Here is a 19,455-nt window from a genome sequence, read left to right as displayed (position 1 = left end):
CAGTACAATGTCTAAAAAGGGGACATGCTACTGACACACAATCAAAACCAACATTTCTTTTCTTTCTTTTTTTTTAAACACCAAATATACCGACATGGGGAAAATTACGTCGGTAAATTTCGGCATCAGCAAATGTTCGGTTTATTGCCCAGGCCTAGTTTAAACCCAAAACACAAACAAAGTTTAACGTTTTCACTTGAAAACCTTGCCATGTGAAAGGTGCCTAAAACTATCCTCGCTGGAATTCAGTGGGAAATATCACCTGATGCTCTATTAGCACGCTTATTTTTTTGTCATTTGGGACAAGAAATCATGAAAATGGATGAGTGGAGAATAAAACTGTTAAAATAAAACACAGGGCTTTATATAAAGCAATCAAGCTGACCTTCAGTTCTAAAGTAGAAACTTCAGAGCTGCAAACCTCTGATAATGTACTTGTATTAAAATTGGTCCTGTGAAACAAGAGCAAGATTCTTCGTTAAGTTCAGTATCAACCAAAATTGATCACGAAGGTTCTGACTGTGAAAGTGGTTGAGCTACACAACATTTTAATCTGACAGTTTATTTGGGTTTCCAAGGCTCTATTTGCACAACAGCATTTTCAAGTGAAAATGGCAAGAATTCATTACGTTTTAGAAGTCTGACAACTTTCATTGCAAAATACATCACGTTTTACTAAATGGGACAGCTTGACAATAACAGCTTACAGAAATGCATTGCATATTGTTCAGTTCAGTGTACAACACTCCTTTATTCTCTATGGAATTAATTTTCTTCCTCTACTGAAATCCATACTTTTGTTGTCAAATTGCTACAAATTCTGAGTCATACAGTGTATTTACATTTCCAGAACCATGCGTGTGTGTGTGTTTATGACTATCACAAAATGGGAAAATTATGTGAAAATAGATACAACTTAATGAGTGATGAGCCACTTCTAAATCTAAAGATATTGAGGGGAAATTTTACACATATCAGGATGGTAAAATTAATCATTTTTGGGGGTTAAAAAGCAATATAAGTAACTCAGTAGCTTTTTTTGGGGCCTATATTTTGGACCACCCGAGGCAGAAACTCGCCGTTGTGCACATGCTCAGTAGCTTAACAATAAGAACAATGTTTCCTCCAGAGTGTCATGACTCCTGGGAGAATATGGACTCCAACTTGGTCAGCCTGTCTATACGTCTGTCTATACGAGTGTCAGTATACTGCAATTGTTAATGTTTAGAGCGTATGGTTCTCTGCTTAATGTTTGTGTGCTTTCATTACAAAAACAAACCCTGTTATTGGACGTTGTTTTGAAAGCCTTGCCATGTAAAGGCATAACTTTTCGGAAGCAAAAATACAAAAATAATGCGTTACATGCCTTTGATCCACCTGCAGATTTATTCTTTGTGTTTGCCAATTGTTTGCTGATGCCCCGTCTGCCTTGCTTATTTTACCTTGAAGGCCATTGACAAGGAAGGGATTTCCACAAGGCCTTCTGGAAATCAATTTTTATTTTCTGCTAATGACTGTGAGTGAGGGAAGTCTCCCTCCAGCCTGGAGCGCCTTCATCCTCCAGCAGCCGTCATGGGCAGCTGGTTGTCGCCAGACGCTGGGGTGGAAGCTACCTAGTTGACCCTGAAAGGACCATATGCTTGTCGATCAGATTAAGCCACGCAAGTCTAAGTACACACAGCCTGTGTCATGAAACTGTGAATGGCTCATTAAGTCAGTTTATGTTCCTTTGATCACTTCACAGTTACTCGATTAGATATAGCATTTCCAGATCTAATGCATGCATGTGTTTAATGTGTATGCTAATTGGCTCAATGTAATATGAGTGTTATGTTCTCTTGTGAGTGTTATATTCTTTATTTTTTCTTGGCACGCCTCCCACGCAAATCAAATTACGTACAATCTCTTTCTGATTGTGAATCAGTATTCTGATGGTTTACGCATGCTATTTGACACCACGCTACCAGCAAATCTCCTTCAGAAATCTGACGGTCATGAAAACGTGGTTTTGTTCTTCACCTGAAGCTATAGTTATAGCTTTAGCTCTCAGCCCTGGCAGAATCAGACGTCTGAAAACCACTGACTTGGGAAAGGCATGATGCCAGGATGCACTGTGGGAAGAAGATAAACTGGTAAAAGCAATGTGGAAATGTTCTACTTGAATAGTTTCGAAGCATTTGAGGTGTTGTTACCACAAAAACCCTCAGATGTCGATCCACTGGATCATCTGTGGATTGTACAGAGGAACAAGTCCAATCTATTCAGGCTCACCTCACAACCTTCAGCACTTGAAGGTTCTCCTACCTCCATCTTTTGTTGCAGCAATCGCCGTATTTGTCTCTCGCCACAGCAACGTTTTGAAAACGATGGCTGTTTCCATGGACACAGCAGACATGCTGAAAACAGTGTGGTTTTCATGTTGGGCCAAAGTTTGTTTTTGCTGCTTGTTTTTTAATGAAATCACACACCCACACGCAGCAGAGAAAAATACTATATAAACATTAACAATGAGAGGACACAGACATTTGTATGGACAGACGACCAAGATGGATTGTTATAACAGTGACTGTCAACTATAAAACTGGGAGTCATGACATCATGGAGAAAACGCTGTTCTTACTGTCCATCTACTGAGCATTTAACAACTGGTTACTTCGGCCGTGGTGTGGATGAGCAGTAACGGTACTTCAGAAAAAATGCTTTTACACCCGTTTCTATAGAGGCAGAGTTGGAACATTTCCAGAAAATTCCACCTTGGGAGCTGTATTGAAAAATAAACAAATAAATAAATAACGTTGTTTAACAATAATAACAATAACAATAACAAAAATGTTCAGTGGCTCTGAGTACCATTGTGTTAATCGACCCCAAAATGCTGTGGAAACTTTTACATAAAAAATTTTTCCCCCATTTCCACTGCACTGGAGGTGGAGACAGAGCATTAAAAAAAGTCAAGTTTTTTTTCCCCGTTACCAGAGCACTTTCTAAAAGTTCCACTTTGAGAGCCGTTGTCTGAAAGTTCTTTTTTGTGGCTCTGAGCATCCTCAAAACGCAAGAAGTTTTGTGTTTTCACTTTGAACAGGATGACTTTCTGCAGGTGGTAATGATTCCTGAATTGGTTTGAAGAATGCAGCTTCCACCTGTTTCTCTTTTTGCCTGATTCTTATAATTAATACAAACCTGGCGAGCTAGGATTTTGGGGATTTGAAGATTTTATTATTTATATAATTTAAAAAAAATTGCACAAGTCATTCGTCACTGTCAATCCTAAGGTATACACTCTATTTACATACCACACACAATAACGTGAATGCACCGTCAAAATAGTTTGGGTGTTTGTTCATTTATAGGATTTTGTCATTCAGTTGTGTTTAATAAGATGAGATTGTAGCTACAAGCCTCAAGGGGTTTTTATATCTCATCTGCACATCATGCTTCTCTTCACTTTATAACGCCTGTCAAAGTAGATGTGCAAATAAACTTAAACAATGGCCTTAGTTTTTGTTTTTGTTGCCGTTCCATCTTTTCAAGTCCATATCAGCCATCAGATGTCCCTGAAATATGACTGACAACTCGATCTAAAAAACAATCTTGCTCACAATTATGTAACGGCTGTCTTTGTTGCTTTTTTTGTCACTCTGTGTGTCTTGATGACAATGTTTTTGAAAATATGGTTATGTGAGATATGGTAAGTCAAGAAATGAAAAGTCTAACTGAAGCACTCTTACGATAGATACAAATGAAAGTCAGTTGAGCATCTTGAGAGCTTCTGGTCTCAGTCGAGCTGGATCATGATCAGTGAGAACTGAATCCAGCCGGGAAGAAACTGAATCACAAGGTTTTATTCAACTTTACATTTTGGCTTCTTAATTTGGGAAACGAAACCTGTGTCGTTGCTGTCACTGGAGCAGTCTTTGGTCGTCTTGGCAAGTGGCGAAGTGAATGTTATGTGTACGTATACAACATACACTTGTTTGTTTTTCAGTCATCATTGTGTACGTACCTCCTTCCAAATCTCCCGTTATGCACCACTCAGCAGTATCTTCGAGCCAGATCGCATGATTTTTCCCCATTGGTGATGTTGGTTGCTTATTGTTCTCAGTGTGCAGTTGTGTGATTTTATGATAAATCGAACAATAGCACCGACTGGTGTTCTGGCATAGTAACAGCATTGTGTGTAGAGTAATGAACTGGTATTATTGCTTCTTTATTTCATCAGTTTGAAAAAATAAATATGTATAATAGCATTGTGTGTTTGGTATGAGGTTAAGCTTATTGAAGAAAACTCTAATTTCTCACATTTTCACCTACTTGCAGCAGAATCGTTTTAGCTGTCTGAGCTGATTCTCCAAATGGAATAATGGCTGTTTTATATGAACAGCATGTTCTACAGAAGTATTCTTCTGTGGTGTTTCAAGTGGTAATATTTGTCTATGTAATGAAAGATTAATATAATTAGGTTTTTTACTTTACAACTGAGCTTTTCTGATTATTTTATATCAAAGACTCCGAACAACACCTATTTGGCTCCATGCACGCATAATTAATACAGTTAATTCCCATTCGATCCAAATGGGGAAGATGTTAGTGATTAGGCATTGTAAAACTGTCTGTGCTGTACAGTACAAACTGAGATAACTGTGGAAAGAGTGAGACAAATGATTGCAATAGCCCTCCTTTGACACTCCCTGCCCAGGATAATTTCCAGTGAATTAAATGAGAGTGAAATTAAGCTAATCTTTATTTCAGCGAGAACTGCCAGCAGCTCTTCACCTCCAAGGATTCACACATAACTGCTTCTTCTTAGTTTTGCCTAGTGCTTCTTAAATATCAACAGTTGGCCATCCTATTTTTAGAGGCTTTGATATCACCCTGGCTAAAGGCTTAATGGTCTCGCTGTGGGCCACGGACACCTTAAAGCAGCTGGACCGGCTGTGCCGTGGCACTCTTTTATCCCAGCATCCCAAACTCATCTCATGGCGGACCATTTCCCTAAAAGCATAGGGACTGAATCTCATTTTTGTTCGTGCTCTGCCAGCATGAAAGCCCTTTTATAATTATCCTATAAAAGCTTAAAATGAATAATTGCACATTTTGAGGTGCTTCTTTTAACTTCATACTTAAAGAATCATCGTGTTCCTCCATTCCCCCACCTGTTTTCACCTGCCAGCTAACCATTTATATCTTGTTTACACGCTGAAGTTTCAAATGAAAATGCACCGTTTTGGCATTTTCACTCTGAAAATGATGTGTTTACATGGAAACGAAAGAAAACGCTGAAAACAATGGAGTTAGTATGTATCTATAGTAAGACAGTGATTGGAAGTATTGTTTGTTTTTGTAATTAAACCACTCACACATGCAGCAGAGAACAAGACACTATAAACATTAACGATGTAAGCAGACAGACATTCCTATGGACGGAGCCTAACCATTTCCAAGCATTTCCATAGAGATTTTGCTGGAGCCTTTTTTTTTTTAAAGTTACCCAAAATGCAACAGACGGTTTTTGTTTTCACTTTAAAATGTTTCCATGGAAACAGGCCCTTCGCCATCACAAAATATGCTTCACACCTGTTACACTGTCTTGACCAAAATATTCGTCGGCCATTATGGCAACTACACACCAGTTGTGTTCCAGTTTTTTTGTTTGTTTTTTTTTTTTTGTTACATTTTGTCTGACTGAAAGGGGAGAAATCACTTCACAGTCGGCTGCACATCAATGCATGCGTAAACTTAGAGTATATTTGCTCAATATTGAGAAGGAGCACAGCCAAAAATGAATGCATGCACCTGGATTTGCTCAGAATCGCATGAATACCAGAATGCACCGAGACTTTGGTTATTACAACAGGGATTATTCTGCATCACAATGGTATTATTCAAAATCACGTGAATCTGTTCATTTGTCCTGAATACTCTGCAGCGGCAGCGGCAGTAGCAGTAGCAGCAGCTTATTCAGCCTGCTTGTGTAACAGGACATTCTGATGTCTGGAGATTTACTCTGCAGCCAAGAAGCAGTGTTTTTCGAACACATGAGAGCTGTACACAACACTGATAACAAACTTGGAATAACAAAGTCCAAACAAACAGTTTAACTGTGTTTCTTAAGAAAATATGGACACTAGATAGGTACAACCATGTAAAACCTCAGTCTGCAACTGACAAACGTCTGAAAATGTTTTCAGGTCACAAGGATTTATTGTTATTGTTATTAGCAGTAGTTGTAGTAGTCTTAGGTCTTGTTTCCACCTGCTGTTAACATGCGATTCATGCTATCACATATGGCACCCCATTAAAGTAAGCTACCTCATTGTTATCAAACTTGCCTCAAAGCCATGCTCTCAGGGGGAGTTTGTAAAAACACCCAGAATGCAACAGCTATAGGAAAAAGTTTGTAAACATTACACTGCATTTTACAGCAGAATGATTCATAAAAATTGGCTTTATGTAGACGTTGCAGTCATTTTCTGTAGCAATTGTTTGGTTTTGTGAAAATATAGATATTTTTCAACATGTTTTCTCTGCACCACAATAGAGAAAATCTTTAAAGTTTCAATTTAAAGGCTCTGCTGCAAGCAGAATGTATATAAATCATAATGAAGTGCTGTTGTTTGCATGTAAATATGGATGTGCATTCTCTTCTCTTGAAATAACTGTTCTGGTCTTAGTAGTCAGTAGTTTACTTTCTGTTATGTCAACATGATAATATGTATATTGGTGATGGGATTCATTCCACCACCTTTAAAAACCAATGTGCCCATGGAGCACACAAAGCTGTTAAAGTTTAAATGATCAAGCCCAAGTCAATCATAGCTTGTCTTTGAATGGCTTATATAATCCATAAAAACACTCAATCTGAAAAAAGACATTGTGCTTTTTGAAGTTTGTGTTAGTTTTTCAGCACTTTGTTGAGGTTCAAAACTGAAACTTGTGACTGATTATTGTGTTCATAAGTGCTGTAGCATTTAAAAAGGTTTGGTTAATCTAACCTTGAGGAGCTGCTAAGAAAAGAAAAAAAGCCAACAAAGCTTTTATTCCTGCTGTAATTCTATTTATGTAACGCTCTACACAATTCCTTATAAAAGCAGGAGAAAGACAAAGATTGATATGAAGGTCAAAGTAAAAAGAGCAATAAGTGAAGTGTCAGAATAATACCATCAATTTGATTTAATCCAGAGTTGTATTTAGATTTAAGGCCTTGTTTACATGACAGTGTTTTGAGCGAAAACAATACGTTCTAAACATTAACAATGAATGCATGAACATTTGTGTGGACAGACGACCAAGTTGGATTGTTATTACAGGTTCTTATCAACTATAAAACTAAAGTGCATGAGAACTAGTTACTATGGCGTTGTGTGAATATGCGGTAGTAGCATATAGGTAACTTGGGTAAAAGGCAACTTGAACATACAAATACTTCAATGCTATTGTTTCAGTGCAAATGAAAAACATTTCATATAATCAAAAAAAAAGGTGACGTTTTGAACAAGAGAGCTAATTTCTCTGTTTGTCAAAAGCTTTTATCGCGGCTGTGTAAAAAGTCAAGAGTGTGTGTGCAGAAACATGGACCAACTATAGCGAATCTAGTTTTTTAAGAAAAGCAATAGAGCAAATTTCCATAACGCCATTAGCAGTCAGTCGAAAGACCAGTTTTTTTCTCATGTGAATCATGTCACACCAGGTCTAAACTTCATCGGTGGTTATATCTACCTGTCTCTTCCAATCCAGCTGGATCAGCTGAAGTGTCTCTTACTTGGTCTCACAGACAATGGGATGACCAACAGAAATCACAAGAGGGTTTACAATATCTTGACCTTTGCTTCGAGGAAAAATATCTTATTGTTTTGGATCGATGCGATTGCTCAACTTTAAAATCATGGCGCAATATAGTTAGCGACTGCATTCCAAGTGAACTTATTATTTGTATGTCTCACTCAAGGCTGGATGTATTCCATCTGTCTGGGAGCTTTATTTACAATATGTTGTACCCAAAATATCATCAAGGATCATCTTACATCTTACAGGCCAACCATCTTACAGAGATTCCCAAAGTCAGCGCAATCTATTTGTATATACAACCCCCTCCTTTATTGATCCGAGGATGTACCGTACTTTCCGAACGATAAGGCACAACTTTTTTCCAACGCTTTGAACCCTGCAGCTTATAACACGATGCGACTAATTTCTGGATTTTTACGGGTTAACAGGCTTCATGCCTCCACATTCTACTTCCGCATGTATCTACATGCGGTTTTTAGCATCTCTGCTTCTCCAAAACTTGATTCAAAAGGGACATTTCTGCTCTTCATGAGCTCGTCTTGTGCTGCTTCACGTGGTCTGGAGCTCCTGCAGCTGACAGCCATGAATGTTGTAAACTACCCCACTGGACTCCGTGGCTGAGAAACCTTCCTTCTCAGAATGACAATCAGCAAATAACTGATAAAATACTTTATCAACAGAGATAAAATGGTTGGTGATTATGTATTTGTCTCTCTGTGTGTCTCTCTCTGTCTGCGGGCTTCGCAGCAGGCGCACAATGAAAAGAAATTCCTACACAAAGCACTGTGTTGTGCGCCTTAAGCCTGCCGCAAAGCCCACAGACAGACAGAGAGACACATGAGTGCAATTTCCAGAGCTATGAAACTAAATGCGAGAATTGATGAAAATATGAGCAATGCCCATGTTTCTGCAGTGAAATTCTTTCCCTATTACAACGTGGACACCTGCGGCTTATCGTCAAGTGTGGCTTATATATATATATATATATATATATATATATATATATATATACCTCAGACATCTCAGTCCAGAAAAGTGCAGTACTTGGAACAGCAAAGACACTGCGCAGAACCCTCAAGCTCCCAGGCCTCTGGTAGAGGACCCGAGCTTGGAATAGAAAAACAGGTGACCGCCCGCGGAGGGCGAGAGGGGAAACTTTTATTTATTTATATATATATATATATATATACATATATACATATATATAATTTTTTAATTTTTTAATTTTCTTTTAAAGTTTTGCGGTTGCACCTTAAATTCAGGTGCACTCTATAGTGCGGAAAATGCGGTATGTATTCTGAGCTGATACGTTGTATAATTACTATCAAGAACTGACAAAGATTTGGATCTAAATGACGGTATATTGTGCTGTATGTGAGCTGTTGCGTTGTTCCTTGCCTGAAAATCAAATAACAATATAATTTATTTTTTTAAATCTACCTGACCCAGATTCTGTTGGTTCAGCAAACACTTCAGCATTATTTGTGACTTCACAGTTGATGAAGTAAAAGTGATTAAAGACGGTTGTCATGGCTTCTGCTTCCGTCTCTATTTAAGGCAACAGGTGCATCAGCTCACATGTTTCAGAGTTGGAGTGTTATTTTATGCCACCGATATAAACAAAAGACATAGCGGCATACTAACAAGCATTAATGACATCTGTGCGATTCAAACGCTGCTCCCGCTGCACTAATAACCACTTGACTATAAGGTCACTCATAATGTGGACTTAAATAGGCTTGATGGATCATTATGAAATGTGTCATTTCCTTCTCTCCAGGAAGTGCGTTTCACCTTGGATCGATGTTCGGGGGCCGCGGTGATGGAAATGGAGGGTCTGGGCAGTTGGTTGACCACCGAGGACCACTCGTCATGTGAAGTGACGGGCGTCACACCCAATACTGACAGGTAGACACAAACGCCCTGATAAAGACACTTTGTGGTTCTGACATTGCTTCTGTTGTTTTCGCCTTGACTTTAGAGTCCCATATACCACAGTTGTCCATTTGCCTCAGGGCTGTTGAGCCTTTCTTACAGTTGTGGGATGGTATTCACTCAATTCAATACAATATTATCTCAATAGTAGCAAATACAACAGAGAAAAAAAATCAACAATTCAACATGAGCAAGTGGAGGTGACCGTAGAAAGAAAAAAACTCTCTTTAACAAGAAGAAACTTGCAGAATCATATTCATAGGAGGAGACGTTCTGCTGTTCTGGTTGAGGTGAGATGATGGAAGGAGAGAAAAGGAGAAACAAACAGATTGCGGGGAGGGATTGAAACCCTGATTCTTGTAAGATGTAGAAGCAAATGTGATCTGAGCATCCCCACCATCGCATATGATGATAAAGACCCCCCACCCCCTCACATTTTTAATTTCTGGTTCAAGACAGTCCCTTGTGATTATGACCCATAGAAAATTGGTCTGGCAAGTATCAATTCAATTCTGATGTTTCTAGTCGGTCTGGCCTTCTATGACTGATGCAAGACGAAAAGCTTAACCTTAGTTCCTCAAGTTATGCAATGAACAACATGCTGTTGTTTATCAACCTGTCTCTACAAAGGCCAAGCAAAGTCGATGCTGAAAGTTGCAGAGATGTGGAGTTATACTCCATCAACAGTCCACAAAATGTCCCACATCAGGATCCCAGACATGTCTGCTGGGATTGTTTTTAGTTTCCACTTGATTTCTGTTTTGCTGCTAAATCTTTGCCATTTTTTTAATTTCTCAGGCGATTCTTTTTTTTTTCTTTCTTCGAAAGTTGACACTGACTTAATTGCTTTTTGGAGGGCGATAAACATCCCACTTCTATTCCAAGTCAGTACTTAATCTCTTCCTGTGCCCAGGCCTCTTAAGCAGCATCTTATCATGGGATTGTCAATTTGCTAATTCATAAAGTCTTAAATTCCAAAGAAAATGTGAAATACTTGCATCATTTGCCTTTCTCTGGGACTACCAATTGGTTTCCCAACCAATTATTGAGCAGGAGATATTGTTTATACCTGAAAATTCTTCAGGCTTCCTGATGCTCAGCCAACTTTTTTTTATTTCCTTGCTGAATTTTCAAGCACTTCTTCTGTACATTATTGATTCTGACAGTTGATCTTATTTGGCCCTCCCTCTCCCATTGGTTATAGAAATACTTGTCCAGCAGCTGTTTTTTCTCGAGTGCACTGTGCCTTGAGTTGTTCCCATGATATCTGCCAGATTCATACGATGCAAAGTATGAGAAGGTTGGATCGAAAAAGGATGCACGTGTATGGAAGCTCATCAGCTTGTGGTGACCTGCTGACCTGCAGCATCATTCTCCATCCCAACTTTTGTGGAGGGCATAATAGTAGTCTTTTGTTTTCTGTTTTCTTTTGCCTGAAGTACAACAGTTTTTATTGCCAAAAATGATCAGCACTTGCATTCACTGACCATTTCTTGCAAAATGAGTGTTACGACACAGTAAAAAAACTGCGACAGTGGGCATTATGGATGCAGTTATATCACTTTTTAAATTGTTGAGTGCAAACCTTTACGAACCTTTACCTGTGAGTACTGATAGGTGTACTTAATAAACGTCATTAAGCCTAGTTATTACAAAAACAATACGTGAATGCTAAACATTGTCGTGTATCACCTTGGCGCAGAGAATGCGTCGATGCTATGTCACCCACAACAGCCTTGAATGCTCCAGTATACTATTGCCTCTATGCGGCTATCTAGGCGCTACCTTGTGAATGTTTTAGACTGTTGACCAAGGAACCGAGCTGACTGTCAACGTGTATCAGTCAGACCTTAATCATGCTTAGCACATAGTATCATTAGTGTGTGAGCCTGAAAGTATTTGCATGTAGCATGTAGCACGGCTCGGGGTAAAAATATCCTGATACACTGAGCAGTTAAACTACTGAGCAATATTGTTCTAACTGTACTGGTCCAAATGTCTCTGGTGATGAAGTTGCTGGGTGTTGTACTGACTACCTTTCTCCTCTTGATATTTTGTCAGAACATAATTTACACTCTGTCTTACTTTTGTACATTGGAATTATATTTGTTGCAAAATGTTTGGCTGGTCAATTGTTAAATATTTGTATTCTAAAGCTCTTTCATAAAATGTGACTACATAGAAAAGCGAAAACGAAGAGGAATATTGTATGTGAACAGAGCAGCATGCATCATAAATGATCTTCTCTACAGTCCAACCTCCTCCAGGGTTGTGAGCATCACTGGTGCTGTGTTCTGTCTTTTCCGAGGTCTTCATGGTTTGTTTTCCTGATGTTTATTCCCCTCACAACTCCTTGGTTTCAAGTCATATCATGTTGTGATTCTGCAATGCATCTTTTTTCAAGGTTTTTGGTCATGCTTTCGTGTTTGCCTGTGTGTATGAACTGCTTCATGACATGCCGATGTCCTTGGCAATGTCGCTCTTCAGGTTCCTCATGTCTGTTTTGCATCTGACACTCTTCTGTGCCTCCTTATCCTGTTTACACTTGAGTGTTATCATCTGTGATAATAACTCACCTTCCTGCTTATATATGTGTGTTATCCTCAGTCTTGTGAATTCCTTGTTGGTCTCTCTGGGGTGAATGTTCTTGTACAACACGCATGTTATCCTGCCAGCCTACTTGTTTTGTATGTTTGCCCAGTTTTTGTTCTGCTTGTTTGCATTTTGGCACTTTTTGTTTTGTTTCGTTTGCCCAACTGTCTGTCCACCTGTGTATCTAATATTTGAAACAAAGCATGAGATGGAGTCACAAAGTCTGTCTCCATATTGTGCATTTGTGTCCTATGAGTCTCTTTCAGTAAAACTATAGCAAGCAAGTGTGTATTACAAATATTTAAATATAAATGAGGGTCCATGAATCTCCCAGATGTATGGCTCTCTGATGACATATTTTTTTAATGCTGGATGTATGCATCCAAAAGGAATGGTCTGAGTGGAGTATATTTCATTAGGAAGGGTGAGGTTAGGATATTCCATTGATAAATCATGTAAGATTAATTTATAGACACTGGAAAAGGGTAGTCAGCTCATGGGAAGTTTTTAATGAAGTGCATTATGACTCTCCTGGGAACATGATGTTTAAAAAATTGATTCAAGTTAGGCAAGGAAAAAAGAAAAAGGTTAGGGTAAGGAATGTGAAAAACTGAATGAGGATAATAGTAACTTTATAGGAGGAATAAGGATATACAATAAAGTGCCTATAATGTGACATATATATATATATATATATATATATATATATATATATATATATATATATATATATATATATATATATATATATATATAGGCTTTAAGCTTTCTGGCAGTTATCAAAGCAGCTGCATGATTATTATAATTTCATGAATTATTTTTGCAAAGTATAGCATAAGTTGCTAAATAAAAGTGATTTTAAAACCATGTCTGTTTCTACAGCAAGGGGAAAAACGCTTACAATTATGTAGTCAGCATGCCAGGCCATGAGTTGGCGCTGTTGGGAGTTTACAGGAGAAAAACCCAATTTTTTTGAAAATGCTTCTATTGTGCACTACTTAGCATGTACACTGCACACTGCATATGCTAAGTAGCTGGACAATCATGTTTCCTCCAGAGTGTCATGACTCCCCGTCCATATTCTCCTGGGACTTGGTAGTTTTATAGTTGACAGTCACTGTAATGACAATCCAACTTGGTCGTCTGTCCATACGAATGTCGAATGTGTTCCCACTTCCATGTAAAAAGACATAATTTTTTAAATGTTGCTGTGTTAATGCAAAACTTGTCTGGATTGAAAACACAAAAAAATTAATTTTTAATTAAAGTCCATTTCTTGTCTTATTCATCAACCAAAAACTGGGGAAAAAAAGAAAAAAACCCAACTGCGATTCCATCCAAATTTGATGAGATCAATAATACTTTTTTGATGTGTCCCCACTATGAAAATTCTAGGCAAATAAAGAAACATTATTTCCATTTATCGTTCTCGTAACTTTATGTTATCCATGTTATTAGAAGTTAAATTATGTTTTGAAGTAGCATTCCTAGCACTCGATTCAAGACTCACTTGTGTAATATGTAACACTGTGTTATTGTGAGTGTTGTTTGTTATTACATGTGTGTCTTCTTCTGTGTATGTTTTAGACATCTGAACACGAGTCAAGTGCTTCAGCTTGGCGGAGTGAATGAGGACATTCCCTACATCTACTCCCAGCTCCAACACAAACACTTCACTGGCTGCATCCGCAACTTCATCGTGGACAGCAAGGTAACACACACACACACACACACACACACACACACACACACACACACACACACACACACACACACACACACACACACACACACAAATATATATAACCCCATAACCATTAGCACGCCAGCATGCAAGCAAACTCACACCTGCACTCCAGCTGATAAATGGATTAATAACAGGTTTCAACATTCACCGTGCCCTTGTGCCACGTAAGAGAAGGTTTTTACGCTTTTAACTGTAACCTCAAAGTATTTTCAACTACAACACACATGGACTCTAAGAGTGAAATGGAATATGAACCTCTCCACTCCTGCCCAGCACTGCCATTAAGTCAAGACTTTCAAGTAACCTTCTGCTGCTCTGTTGGAGTTAAAAAGTCAAGCGGTCCATGCTAAGCCATGACAATTGAAGCCCGGCCCCAACTAAACCCGAATCATTTCTGTGTGAACACTGGCCTGTGGTATGATAGCCTTGTGTGAACTCTCAGCCTTCTAAAGCCTGAAATCCTGAATAAAATTGCATTTTGTGTTGCAAGTTTTGCTCTGCATCAAATAAACCTGTGGTCAACTGTTAAATTTCCCTCTGTCAGTCTAAAGCTGTTGAGTGTCCAATCATGTAGCTAGTATTCACATATAAATGTCTTTTTTGGATTTATCAAACTTGTAAAAGGTTTTCTGACATCTAACATAAAATGTAAATTAAAAAAAGTTCCCATAATGTCACTAGTGATAGGACTGGGCTGCATGCTTCTAATAACCATAACCATGTGATGTATAGGAAATTCAAAAGGCAACAGGACTAGATTTGTACTGCTGTACTTCATTACAATGAGGCAGTATTCACTCGGCTCACTCACTTATTCATTCAGCTTGTCATTGTCTTCATTTGAGCCCATCCAATCATAAACACGTAGTAATACTGAATGACAGATATTGAAATGAGAGCAAAGAATTTGACTGCAGCTTTTAAACAGACGCTAGCAATGTTTAATAGACTTATGCCCCATGTACACAGCGGCATTTTTGAGTGAAAAAGCAAGTCTTTCAGAGCGTTTTGAGGTTGTTTACACAACAACGATTTTCAGCTGCTGAAAACATAACTTTTTCAAAATGGGACCTCAATTGAGATGTTACTAAACTCTTCTGCAGTGTAATTATTACAATCATATGAAATATGAACAAGTTGTCTTGACTTTTATGGTCATTTTCATATGTTTAATCGGAAGTGACCACTGTAAAATAAACCAGAAGTGTCTTTATAGAGATGAGAATGTCTTTCCTCATGAATGGTTTTATTATTATTAATTCATTTCAGATCGATACAAAAAGAAATAGAATTTATATCTACTAATTTGAATTTTTCTTTGTATATGTATCTACACATATTTAAAGATGTGCATGTGCACACATATACACACATATATATAAGCCTCTTGGGAATTATGCATGAACATAGATACATCTATATTTGTTGAATCTATATTTGATGAAAATACATTTACACAAAATAAGTAATTGATATCTACATGTAGACACACCTTTCTAGAAATCCATACTTGTATACATACACACCTATAACATATATATATATATATATATATATATATATATATATATATATATATATATATATATATATATATATATATATATATATATATATATATATCTGATGTATGAGAAAGTGTAGGAAGAAGTACTACAACAATATTCACCACAAGAATAAGAACCTTTCCAGAGTAATTAGAAATTTATTTCACACAGCTGAAACTGACATTCACCACATCCATTCAAAGTTAATCTACACATATTAATATGGATATGTGTCTCCATTATTGCTGGGTGTGTAAGGATTTCACACACACACACACACACACACACACACGCACGCACGCACGCACGCACGCACGCACGCACACACACACACACACACACACACACACACATGCTCTGGAAACCACTGTGATATTGGAGTGTTAGAGAAAATGGTATACAATTTATTACTCTGCTATCCTTTGTCCACCCGGTATGGAATGTGGTCTTCTATACCTTTCTACCAAGTTCCATTGAATTGGGATGCACAGTGTGTTGATACTGCAAACTAACTGATGGACAAACTCACTGGAAAACATCTCCTGACTGAGTATTAGGAAATTAGCTCCCACAGGTAGGACCAGAGCCTATTCAGACTTTACAGTACCTCGTCATGCTTTCAAATGAACGATGTTAAAATGATATACTGTCGATAAGGAGGAAGAATTTACCATATTTTGGTCTATGCATGGTTTAATGCAGATGAGCAACCTTTTTTTATTATTATTTTATACTAATCTGTGAAATGTGTTGTTATAAAAGTGCGTCTAATTCTCCATTTACTGTAAAATCTAAGAACCATGAATTCTTTAACCATCACAAATCCCCCGACTGGGAGAACCTTCATGGAAAGCTCATATTTTAAGGTCAATATTAGCTGGGGCTTTGACCCTGACGTTAGTTGAGCCTGCCATTGCCGTGAACCGAGCACACTGAGTACACAAGCCAGGGTTGTTAATAGTGGCCCCAGTGTGTTGTAGCCTGAGGCGCACTGAGCTGAACTGCTGTGTGCCTTTTTAAGTTTTCTTTCCACAGGTGCACACAGGGGCTCCTGAATCATCTCGCCTCATGGTGAAACGTATCTTGACAGCTGAATCCATTTAACTTGTGTACTGAAGGGGAAAAGAGAGCTATCTAGAGTCACCATCTTCCAATTGGATGATGACCTCCCACTGTTTGGGGAATAGCCGGAGCGCGAGGGAGACGCTCTTGGGTTAAGGTTGATGGAACGGTATCACTGCCTGTTAGAGCCTCGTGTCAGATGTATCTACGAGGCTTGGGAGCAGTTAAATAAGCTATAATTGATTTCTGCTCAACATTTTATCTTGGCTCCCCTACAGATTCCCTCAAAGGCAATTTGCGGACCCCCTCTCTGGAGCTGCTCTAGATTTGCACACAAAAAAATTATAGTGAAGCTAAATGCTGGTGGACCCACCAATTCCTAGACATCTAAAAGCAGAATCATTATGTAAAAAAAACAATAAATACAGTAACTCCACTATAAAGATTTCTGAGAATTATGGCTGTTAATTCAAAGAAAATATCTAATTATATTGATCTGACGATCTTTGATCGTAGCATATCTATTGTCTATCTATTGTAGACTGTTGACCGAGGGCTCAATCTCACTGCTTATGAGTGTAACAGTCACACTCCATCATGTTTAGCAATATAGCATCACTGGTGTGTGAGCCATGAAACGTTTTAGCATCTCGCATGCAGCACGCAGCATGGATTGGAGTAAAACCCTTGTGATCACTGAGCATTTAACCTGCTGAGCAACATTGGGCTAACTCTGCTGGCCCAAATGTCTCTTCTGATGAAATGTTTTTCTCCTCTTGCTATTTTATCAGAACATAAGTTACAGTCTCTCTTACTTTTGTCATTCTCATTAATATTAAAGAATGTCTGGACCACCAATAAGGCTTGTTCTGTCTACCTGCCACTGACATTGCTGATGGATGACGTCACAGAATAGTGACCGGATTGTATCGGAGATCTTTCATGAGTATGATTTATAAGTGCAGTATCAGAGCCGAGAGCTGATACTTGCATCATTATTTGTGCATCCTTGGTGAATGCATTTGTGCTGTCACAACATCGCATTTTGGTGAATGTATTAGTTTGGAACACGTTCAACTGATACGTCCATCACGTTCACTCAAAGACTCAAATTTACAGATTGTACAAGATTGCAGTGACATTAATGTTAACTCCAACCTTGGTGGTTGGGAGTAGCCTACGAGGTTTTGCAACAATGTTTTCAAGTAAATATTTTGGGTGTCTGTTTACACAATAACGATGCTCAGTGGCTGCTAAAAAATCCAGCTTTTAAAAATGTGTCTCCATGAAAACGGAAGGAAAAACAACCCCAGTTTCCGTGGAGATGGACAATAACAACAATGGTGGCCTCCAGAGTGTCATGGCTCCCAGTCCATATTATCTTGGGACTTGGTAGTTTTATAGTTGACAATCCCCGTAATAATGATACAATGGGGTCGTCTGTCCTTTCAAATGTCTGTGTTCTCCCATTGTTAATGTTTAGAGCGGATTGTTCTCTGCTGCATGTCTGAGTGTGGTTTCATTACAACAACAAACAACAGCACTAACTAGTGGCCCAGCATGTTAGCTCCATCATTTTCAGCATGTCTGCCATTTCCGTGTAAACAAGACATTGTCATATCAACTTTTCTAAATAAAAAATGCAAAAAGGATGAGTTTTCACTTGAAATGCTGTCGGGGTCTTAATCTTTCATTTATTTATTTCCGTCCTCTTATATTGTCAAGACCCACTGTCCTGTATCAATAGAACATGTATGTGTACGTGCATGTGTGCTTATGGATGTTTCGTGGTGAAGAGTCCTGGCAGGTCTGTTGTAATGAAAAGCAGCGTCACTTAGTCTAATAATTCGTGTCGTGTACTGTAGTCTGGTTGAATAGGAGAAGCCACTGGGATTTCAGGTGTTGTAAGTGTGGCTTCTGGAAACGCTGCCTTGTCTCCAAGACAGAATATAACCGTACACATTCACTAGACCCTTTTAAAGCTCTATAAAGATGTTGAATCTCGAGAGAGGGCGTATAAAAGGATCTGTATTTTCTTTCTCTTGCAGTGCTAAACACTTGGTGTTATTGTGGTTTACCTTAGCCTGAGACGTAGCGGGAGGCTGCACAAACACTGTGTACTAATGAAGGAAATCTGCATGATGCGAGTGGGCGGACACGAGGATAATAAATCTCCAAAGAGCATGCAACAGTAGGCGTACTGATGATTAATAATGTTGATGGACATTTTCAGACATTGTCTGACTTCCTTTTTTTTTCTGCTTCTCTTCTTATTTTTCCTGTGGCACGGTCTTATTTCCACAGACTGTGGTAATGTGTCACATTTGTTGCCATAGCATCATCTGTTTCATTTAGTGTGTGAGTGCTCATGATGTGCTGAAGGTGCATTAGATGTTACACTTTCATCGCTGTACATCAGTGTGGCCATGTCAGCTTAGTGCAGTGTACTGGAGTGTGAATCACAGCTTCTCACCTGCGTACAAGAAAATGGAGGTGCGTTTACACCACATTTAAAGTGAAAGAGCATTGTTTTTGTATGTTAGTGCCAGAAAAGTTTAACATTTACATGGCAACGTTTTGAAAACGATGTCCGTTTACAGGAAAACGGCAGAAACTCTGATAGCTGTGGTTTTCATGTTGGGCTACCAGTTGGTGCTGTGATTTTTTTTGTAATGAAACCACACAGACATACAGCAGAGACAATACACTCTAAACGTCAACAATTGGAGTACACGGACATTGGTATAGTCAGACGACCAAGTTGGACTGTTATTACAGTGACTGTAA

The 19,455-nt window shown here is 38.5% G+C and overlaps 1 protein-coding gene across 1 annotated transcript in view; it reads left to right on the top strand.

Moving 5' to 3' along the window:
* LOC308132290 (neural-cadherin) overlaps positions 1 to 19,455 on the top strand; it is a gene marked incomplete at both ends in the record, with an annotated part of 403,944 nt that overhangs the window by 306,127 nt on the left and 78,362 nt on the right. Inside the window, 2 exons of the mRNA XM_080499326.1 lie at positions 9,566 to 9,693; positions 13,900 to 14,023. Of these exons, the coding sequence (XP_080355452.1) occupies positions 9,566 to 9,693; positions 13,900 to 14,023 (252 nt within the window). The remainder of the gene's footprint in view (positions 1 to 9,565; positions 9,694 to 13,899; positions 14,024 to 19,455) is intronic.

Source organism: Blennius ocellaris (genome assembly GCF_963422515.1).
Source record: "Blennius ocellaris genome assembly, chromosome: 1".
NCBI classification, from domain to species: Eukaryota; Metazoa; Chordata; class Actinopteri; order Blenniiformes; family Blenniidae; genus Blennius; species Blennius ocellaris.
Note: the sequence above shows the minus strand (reverse complement) of the source record. Positions and strands in the feature narration are given on the sequence as shown.